Source organism: Typopeltis vanoorti, chromosome 20, assembly GCF_054136105.1.
Source record: "Typopeltis vanoorti isolate ZY-2024b chromosome 20, IOZ_Tvanoo_1.0, whole genome shotgun sequence".
Classification (NCBI taxonomy): domain Eukaryota; kingdom Metazoa; phylum Arthropoda; class Arachnida; order Uropygi; family Thelyphonidae; genus Typopeltis; species Typopeltis vanoorti.
In genome coordinates, this window is record NC_143568.1 from 100,388,949 (window position 1) to 100,399,303 (window position 10,355).

Sequence of the window (10,355 nt, forward strand, 5' to 3'; positions counted from 1 at the left end):
TATTTCCACAGACAATCACAAACATCCGTACTCACAGTGGGATATTTGGGGAGAATTATAAGGGTTAATTCTCTTCAGGAAGATTTAAATGGACTTTTAACTTGAAAAAATGAATGTTGTTCTAGTTTTAATATTGATAAATGCAAGTGTGTACTATATTGATGGAACTATGCTTCAGGAATGGATGTGATTTGAGATCTAGGGATGATAGTTGTCATCAGACTGAAATTTAGAGGACGCATTGCAAGTGTTGCAAAGACTGCATATTGCATTGCCACTATAAGGAGTGCACTGACATGTAGGGATAAGGAGGTAGTTGTGCTCTTGTATAAAGCACTGGGCAAATCACTTGGACTATTATGCTTGGATTTGGTCACCTAGTTTTCATGGTGATGTGGAAACATTGGCAAAGGTCCAGTGATGAGTAACTTTGGCAATATCAGGAATCTATAATATTGGCTATGGTTAGATATAGGAATGTAAATTACTGAGTTTATTGGATGGGAGGAAAAAAAGGTGATATGATAGAGATGTGTAAGTTAATGAGGGGGTTTATCAGATCAATACAGAAGGGGATTATAAAAAAAAAGTAGGTGACAGAGTTAGAATCAGAGTTCATGCTTGGAAGTTGTGTAAGAGAATGGTGAAGAAGGGTGTCGAATAGATTTTTTATATGGAGAGCTGTGAGTGAATGGAACATATTAACAGAATATGTTTCGATAACAAAATACCATGAGTTGGCATAATCGAAAGAGATAAAAATAATGGAGGAAAATTCATGTATCTCTCTCTCTCTTCCAATACAGAAGAAATAACTCGCATTCCTATCTCTTATGTGCAAGACATTTTCTGAATGCATGGCAAAGTTTTAAAACCACTGAATATTTTTGTTGCCTTTCACCCCATCAGAAAAATCTCCACCTTTCTCACTTCTCCTAAGGACATTCTTCCACCTCTGGGTTTTTCCAGGCATCTGCCAGATTCCTTGCTCTTGTGGATCATCTTATTTTGGACAAACCAAAGGATCTGCTTTTATTTGTCTAGTAGAACCCAAATCTTATATTAAATACCATGAGCCTAAAATGTCTGTACTTGCTGAACATGCTATCTGTTTCCTAACTTAAACAGATCTGATGTCTGTGTCTATCCCTTTTGTGAAAGAGAGTACTTTTTAAATCTGCTCATCTTCCTTAATTTTTTATGCATATGTGTGTGTGTGTGTGTATATATATATCTTTTTTCTTTTTTCTTTTTTTTTTTAAAGTTAGGAAATTATTAACCATATTTAGTTATCTTGCATTAGCTACTTCGGTGACACATTTTTTGAATTGTCTGTTATAGTTTAATTGCCATTTATTATATATAATTATATATATAACTCAGATGTTAGGTTCCATAGAAATGTCACGTTATATAAATCGTGTTATGGATCACATAGAAAAAGTAGGCTTAGGTTCCAAAATCGTTTTTTTTTTAAAATTATATAAACAACAATGACATATCCAACAAAAACAATATTTTTATTTAATTTAGGTAATTCATGTAAGTTAAGAAAACATAAACTATGAGACAAATGCATAGCATAAAATTATAAAAATTACAAATTGTACATAAATTTCACTGCACATAATGCATAAATGTTTTAGACACAATTAAATAAAGCACATATTTTAATCGTCATCACTGTCTTCAGAAATAACATTTCGTAGATGTTCTTTAAGTGGCCAGAGGTCGTCACCACTTGAAATCTCTTGAACATCATTTGTATAATTCTCATTGCATACTTCGGCTGGTTTAGTCATCAAGAAGTCAGTAATAAGACTTTGTTTTCCATTATGCTGTAATTTTCTATTAAGTTCATAATATGGTGCAAAACAAATATCCAATTGTCTCGTGAATTTTCCCGAGCACCCCATTGAGGGATCGTTATCCATAAAATAACTTTCTAATTTTCTTGCCAAGTCCAATCCTTCTGCTAATTTCTTTAAACTGAATTCTTTAATGGATTCATCACAATCAGAATCTTCGGCAGACCTTTCCCCACCATTTGGTTTGATGCCATCTATTAATTGTACCAGTTCCTCATTTAAATCTGTTTCTCCATCAATTAATTCACTAATTTCGTTTTCAACCATATCACAAAAGCCCTCTCCACCAAAAATGTTTGCGACGTTTATTATATGACGTAGCTCGGCATCCACTGGAGGTACGAAATTTTGTTCCAGAACAGCTTCAGGCCAATTTTTTTTCCAGCATAGAGGGTTGTAATTCCTTAATGGACAGAGAAATAATTTTTACACAATTCAATATTGAAAACTCTTTCCACACTTGAGGCAGTGTCATGTTTGGATTAGATTCCATTTTTTCCAAAATTAATTGAAATGTTCGCCGAATATAATATGACTCAAATATTGATGTCGTTCCTTGGTCGAGTGGTTCAATAAGTGAAGTAGTATTAGGCGGCAAAAAAGTTATTTTAATATTCGGATGGCTTGAATTTGTTTGGTGGCCTGGTGCGTTATCTAAAATTAGTAGAATTTTGAAGTCCATATTCTTTTTCTTTGTGTAACTTTCTACATCGGGTACAAAAACCCTTGAAAAACCATGCTAACTGTAACCCATGCCTTTTTGTTGGCCCGCCAATAAACAGGTAGGGTGGACTTGTTGGGCCGTTTCATCGCACGAGGATTTGCAGATTGGTTAATAAACATTGGTTTTGTCATGTAATCACCTGATGCATTACTACAAAACAGTAGAGTAATTCTATCTTTGGAAACATTGAATCCAGTAGCTGATCTTTCATTTTTTGAAATATAGGTGCATTTTGACATTTTTTTCCAATATAACCCAGATTCATCTGCATTGAACACCTGGTCTGTACTGTAAACCACCTTCTTTAATGATTTTTAAAAGTTCTGCTGGGTATTTCTGGACAGCTTCAATGTCTGCTGATGCTGATTCTCCCTGGATTTTAAGATTATACAAAGAAAACCGCTTTTTAAAGTTTTCGAACCAACCCTTACTGGCACAAAATCCATGCTGAGAGATTTCTTCTGAAGAATCTTGATCGAGTTGTTTTAAATGTTTATAAACTTTGAGAGCTTTTTGTTTAATAAGGTGTCCATCCAAAGGAATTTTCTTTTGATTGAAATTTTGTATTCAAATCATTAGAGATTTCTCCATTTTTTCTATTAGAATATCACAAACGCAAGCAACGCACTTTGCACTTATCATTGACCAAGCAGTAACACTTTCTCGGATTTTATGTTCATTTTGTTTGATTGTTTGAATTGTTAATTCATTTAAATTCAAAGTTCTTTCAACAACTCCTGGATTTTCTCCAATTTTCAAACGATCCAAGATTTTAATTTTTTCTTCAAGAGGAATGAATTTCCTCTTCAGTGTTAGTTTTTTTCCCTTTCGTTGCAGTTTTAGTGGCCATTACAATAAAAATAAACTTTTACATAAAAAAAAAGCATTACATATGTATGTAACTCACCAGAAAATAAACTTCTCAGCTTGAGAATAACACACTTATGATTTTGAATGAGCTTTCCTGGCAGAAAACGAAGACAATTTTCAACAATAAACACTTTATACAGTAAACCCTAGATGGCGAACCTATGGCACTCGTGTCGGAGGTGGCACGTCTGAGAATTTTGCTGACATGTCAACGATTTGCAGGTGATATCCTTTTATACGCTTCTTATAAATTATTCAATTTTTTTTTTTTTAATTGTTACAATACGCACAAGCTGAATTTTGTTTTACACAAGACAGCAGCTATAAAGACATGCATATGATTGGTGCGGTATTAACAAAAGATCGCGCGACCCAAAGACAAAAGCAACCAACAAGTGTTGAGTTGAAATGCTAATTCTCTTCAATCAAATTCCATAATATCTGAAAATGTCATAACAACATTCACTATTAGTTTTAACACATTCACAACAGGGTGTCATTTATCATTCCGATGGAACTTCTCATTACTGACTGGCTCAACTCACACAAACATTTCAACCCTTGTTTGAATTTTATGGCTTCTTGGTAGGTGAACTCACACATTCATTATGCATGTTTCAATTCTTGTTAGTCTTTTATTTTAAGTTAGCCTTTGTGATCTGTCATAATGACATCGAGAATTTCAAATGCAATGAAACAAACACTTATTTCATAATTGAAAAATTGGACAATAGTTTTTAGTTAGATACTGTGTTTCATTGCAACATATGGTTTTGCTCAAGTCTATACAGCATAGTTCTGTGAGAGGGGTACGTGTGATTCATTAGTTAGCACCGTTTTTATTCCAGCTGTCTCTAATTGCAGTATTTGTTGAGAATGACACAGACTGCAAAAGCCTCTGTACAGTTCTTATTCAGTGATACAATAAAACTAAATTCGATACTTATATCTACTTGCTCGATATGGGCAGACACAAATTTAACGAAGATAAAATTTGATTTTTAAGTCCCGCGGTGAAAAATATGAAAAAAAAAAAAATAAGGATCACCAGAAATTGTAGACCGCGTTATATTGAAACCACGTTGTATAAGTACAGTGTTATATGAGGGTTACCTGTGTGTGTGTGTGTGTGTGTGTGTGTGTGTGTGTGTGTGTGTGTGTGTGTGTGTGTGTGTGTGTGTAATTATGTGCTAATATGATAAAACATATGCTCATGTTTCTAAATAGGCATTAGTTATTTTTAATTCTCTATTTCTTATTTTATATTATTATTTATAGAAAACTTGCTGGTAGAACTTTATTCATTACTGGAGCAAGCAGAGGTATTGGGAAAGCCATAGCCTTAAAAGCTGCAAAAGATGGTGCAAATATAGTTATTGCAGCCAAAACAGCTGAACCTCATCCAAAGCTTCCTGGAACAATATATACTGTTGCAAAAGAATGTGAGTTGCATCTTAACAGGTATTAGATTATAGTATTTCTCCCTAGGGCAAAAATTTTATACTAATAAAAGAAATATATACAAGTTTTGTTCTTATGAAAAAGTTTGTGAGTTTGGATGATTTGTTGAATAATTTGGGACAAGTGAACTTATAAGTGACTTATATGCAGAATAGATAGGATTAATAACATTTGCTGCCCTTGAAAGATATGGCATGCTGCAAGATGAATTACTATTATGAAAGTCTATAGCAACAGTAAAAAATGATAATGAATCAAAAAAAGAAAAGTAATTCATTTTCAACACTCTTAATGAAACAGAGAAATAAGCTGCTTGCATAATATTTGGAAGTTGCTCATTAGGCTTTAGTATTTAATAGCAAGCCTGGACATAAACTGCCAAGCTGTATGATAGTTTTCAGTTTATGTCCAATTTTGAAAGATATTATTTCCTTCAAAATTTAGGGTATATTTTTCCTGATGATGCCAATAGTTTAAATTTGATGAAATACATGTGGATAGAGTCTTCTTCCTTTTTCGTATTAGGCCTATTGGCCTGTTATGGAGCTATCCTAAGCCCTTTCAAGTTGTACCTGTCCTGAGGATAAGGTGACTAGCCCTATGCCTCCCGGTGTGTCCTATGTCTGTAGATGTGTGTCTTCACGGGGCCAGTTTGCCTGCTTGCAGGAAGAAAATCCCCAGGAAAAACCTACAGTCCACGCCCAAGACCGGCTAACTTGGCTATGTCTGAGAAAGATCCTAAGCTCCTCACATCAACAACAGGAATCGAACCCAGGATACTTCTTTCCCAGGCATATGGTTGCAAAGCGCATAGCCACTTGGCTAACCGTGCAGACATGGATAGATTCTGATAGTTTGTAATAATTTCAGTCTTGTTTATTGTATTTTATAATTGTTAAGTGTTGAGATATTTTTAATTTATTAATGGGTGATTGACAGCTGACAGAGAGAACATTCAGTATCGGGGTAACGAGGAAAATAAGTAGCGAGAGAGCGCGTGTATGTGTAAATTTGAGAATGGGAACTAGAGAATTTTATTCTTAGGAAGTTTTTAAGAAAACATGACATTCGGGAGAATACTAATAGAAGATTCCGAAAAGAAATTGTAGCACTATGAGTCTTTAAACTAGAAGATTTGAAACTGAAAACAAGTGTTCAGTAAATAAAAAAAGATATTGAAGATTTGGAGTTAATGTTCTAATTCACTGTTTGAGGAAACTGAACGAAAAGTTTCGTCTTCTGTCTTAAGAATGCTGGATCTGTTTGTTATTCCACTTGAAAAAGCGATGGAATTAGTAAAATCTGAAACTGTTAAGTGGCTTAACACGAAGAGCTCTACTTAGATATGTTATTTATGAAATAGTAGAAGAAATTTTTTTTGGTAAAGAATTGGTAATTTGTGTGTCAAATTGAACTGTAAAAGGTAAGAATATTTATACTCCAGTGAAACAGGAGGAATGATTGAAAAAATCGTATGCTAAATAAGGAATTGAAAAAAAAAAGATCCCATGGAAGTGAAGAGGTAGTTCTGCATTTTCAGGAAAGGGCCAACAAGAAAACTGACTCTGATTAACATTTTGTTATTGTATAAACTAAGTGTTTAGTCTGATAGACATTATTAAGTATATGTTAAACAAACTAGTTATAGAATGAGTCAGAGAATGAATGATTTTATTTTTTTAGATACGAAAATCTATGAAATGTAGACTTATTTTTGAAGGCCTTGGATCCAATTAATTTTGTAGTTATTTATGTAATTTTATTTAAAATGTATATATTTTAGTTTCATTAAATGTATACATTTTTATTTGGTCCAGATTCTAAAAGAAATAGTTAAAAGTCATTGTACCAGTAGGAATGAACTCTTGTGTTATTGCTTAACACTTGGTGTAAAACGATCTCTTTACAGAGACAGTAAAGGATTAAAATAAACAAGATAATTGCAAATGCAGAATTGTTCAACTAGTTATCTAACATGGAGCTCAATGCTACCTCTACACCTGATGTAGAAATTCAGGTGTATGAGGAGGAGGTACTAGAGCTGTTGCATAAACTGAATAAGAATTCATCAGTTGGAGTTGATAGGATATCAGCATATTCAGTTGAACTGACTGTGCCTTTTGACCTTGCTGTATAATTTGAGTCTCAGTATGGGGATGATTCCTGTGGAAAGAATGTGTGATAAATCTCATTGCACTAGGGTGCAAAAACTTTTGTGTCCAACTACAAACATATCAGTATCTCTAAAGTGACAGTGAAGATTTTCCATAAATTGGTAAGAGCTTGCATACAAAAATGAGTCAATAGAGAATTGATACTTTCAACAAACAGCATGAGTCATGTTTGAGTAACTTGCTCACATTTTATAATAATTATGGTCAAGTTAGACAAGGAGAATGGATACACCATTTTATAATTTGGACTTTGCTAAGGCTTTTGACAGGGTACAGTATGGAAGGCTATTGCAGAATATGGAAATGGATTATAAACTATTAGCTAGGATAAGAGGATGATTGACAGATATCAAAATGTTGTATGGTGCGAGTCTGCAAGGTTTGCGGTGACAATAGCGTACCTCAGGGAATAGTCATTGATCCATTGTTATTGAATTATTACATTAATGACATTGATGAGAATTTGATAGCAGACATACAGATGTTTGCTGATGATGCAAAAATAGGCAAGGTAATCAGGAATGCAACTGATGTGCATCAATTGCAGAATGATTTTTCATCATTCTGTAAAAGTGGTTGTCAGGGAATATTGTAATAACTTCAGTGTAAAGTTATGCACTTTTGATGCAACAAGATATCAAATGGCATATCATATTGGTGTGATGATGCTAGAAGAAACTGATTAGGCTATTGATCTTGGAGTTTTAGTAGGTAGGAAGTTGAACTTAAGGAGCCATGTAGCAAAGATTGCAAATACAACTCATAGGATTATTGCAACGCTGAAACAAACAAACATTGACATATAAGGACAAGGAAGGCATTTGACTTCTTTACGGTGCCTTGAATATGATCCCATCTAGACTGTTGTGTGCAGATATCATCTCCTGGTTTCTGAGGTGATGCAGATACAGTGGAGAGGATATAAAAGAGAATCAGAGATGATATCAGAATTGTAGAATATAGATTATGAGGACAGATTGAGAAACTGCAGACTTCAGACATTAACAACCAGGAGAAAGAAGAGGATGATATGATAGACTTGATCTTCTGAAGGGATCATATAGGATACCAGAAAATGGAATTTTTTGTGTTGTGAAGAGTGTGGAGAGAGCATGCATAGAAGTTAAGAATGAATACATTAAGAAAGAATGATTTTTCTCTCATTGATCAGTACACAATTAGAATTGCTTGCATTTGGAATTTGGGAGTGCAGGTGGTGTGAATAAATTCAAGAAAAGGCTCTGAGTAACCTTTGCTACAGGAATTTTATCTGCTCATCCTTTTAAGTCTTTGAGTGTCCTCCATTACAAAAATATGATATAAAGGAAAACACCATGACCACTTTCTTTTCCATATGTGTTCAAGCTCCCTGTCATGTTATTTTCTTTATTTTGGATTGGCTAGGAAAATTTTCTGTCTGGAACCTAAAGAACCAAAAACGGCCTTCTGCCATGTCATTTTGAGTGATCATATGATATGTTTGAAGGAAGTAAAAGTATAAACATATTATAGCATTAAATTTCGATAGAATCAAAAGTAAATCCGAAAGAATTTTTAAGAAATATGTTGCAAATACAGATTCCTGTAAAGGAATCTGTTTCAAATACAATACTCTTAATATAGCAAACATTACCATAAACTAACTATTGAAAAAGTTTGACCAATAACTCATAATATGTTAAAATTCACTATAGCAAAATATGCATTATGACAAACCATTTTTGTGGTCTCTATGAATTTGCCATAGTGAGTGTCAACCATATAATGAACAGTTCTGATTTAAATTGAAATAGATTGGTGCTGACATACATTTAGCATCATTAAACCACATGTAACAATTTTTTGTCTGCTGCATTATTGTAATATCTTCTTTTACTCTTTATTACTAATTTAGCTGTGTGCGCTTTCCCTCTCATAACCTTTCTCACTTACTCTATTACTTTCCGTATTTATTAGTTGTATGCCAATGAACACTGAAAAATTTATTTCAAAGACTGCGCCATCAGTATATCAACTATTCGGCATAAGACTCAATAAAACTTCCTGTGGATCTCTCTCTCTTACTAGCGTAAATTCCATCAACAAAGTTTATATAAACAGTTGTGGTTCTTAAGTAATAAAACTGTGCTTTTAATGCCTTAGTTTTTTCCCGCTCACAAGTGCAATTTATTTAGGAACAGTGCAGTTGTAAAATAAAGGGCACACTTTTAACAAATAATTAAAACACATTCATTTACATTAATATGAAATATACATGAATCAAACGATAGGGAGATTACTTTCTCTACCCATCTATAAAATCTTTAGCATAAAATTAGAACCATTTCACTTCAACACTAAATAATCTCTTTAACTCTAAAACTTATTTACTCTCTGCTTGCAAATTCAACTTATAAACTTCTAGTTTACTCGCAAAGAGGTTAGTTTTTACAAATTAGATATCAACTTCTAACATGCCAATTGACTCTCTTATGGACACTTCTTATTACTATTAAAGTAATTCTTTACAGTCCATATACAGCATATCTTCTAGATTATAAGAGAAAATATACAAAGGGAAGTAACTTACAGAAGCTCTGTATTGCACATTCAGCAAAAGTCTTTTACTAAAGTCTTTATGGCTTTTCTTTCATCTCGAGTTTTAGGCTTCCTTCAGGAGTATCTTGCTGCAACGGTATCACTTCAGGATATTAGCAGGCTTTTTGACTGCAATCTGCAGTACTCGAATAGCACATATACAAGAGGTTTCAGCGTATGGGCAAATTTTCCTCTGGATCCTTACTTCGGGAACTTCTGCTTCTAATTGCTGCCACTTCTGCTACTAATCTCCAATGACTGTAACTGCCGACTGCCAATGACAAATCTGGCTCTCTTTGGTAGCAGTGCTTTGCCTTTTGCTCTCTCGGCACCTGGATCTCGGCTCTCCTCTTTAGTAACTGGGGTCTTGCCTCATCTCTTTTCTCTGCCGCCACTGCTCTGGTTTGGACTCCGCTTATGGTCTGCAGTTTGCCTCCGCTCTGGTTCTGACTTCTGATGACTCTCTGCTGACGACTGGAAGTCCCACATGCTCAGCTCTGTCCCTTTTTATTACGGCTTCTCTGAGACCTTGCCCGAAGGATTGTAGCCCCCTAAGAATTCAGCATGATTCTTTCATCTTCTTTTAAGTTCAACCCACTCTTTGTTCTCTTCCGTGCACTCTTTTGATTGTAAGTTGCTGGCCAGTGGAAAGTTGTTTGAATCTTTCTGGTCTCTCAGGCA

The 10,355-nt window shown here is 34.2% G+C and overlaps 1 protein-coding gene across 3 annotated transcripts in view; it reads left to right on the forward strand.

The window, feature by feature from the left end:
• Hsdl2 (Hydroxysteroid dehydrogenase like 2) overlaps positions 1-10,355 on the forward strand; it is a 96,029-nt gene that overhangs the window by 26,061 nt on the left and 59,613 nt on the right. The window contains exon 2 of one of the 3 annotated variants that reach the window (XM_090410646.1): positions 4,741-4,904. The exons of 1 other annotated variant lie outside the window; for it this stretch is intronic. In XM_090410646.1, the coding sequence (XP_090266772.1) occupies positions 4,741-4,904 (164 nt within the window). Of the gene's footprint in view, positions 1-4,740; positions 4,924-10,355 lie in introns of those variants that run through there. One more of the 3 variants, XM_090410647.1, reaches the window with a different exon arrangement.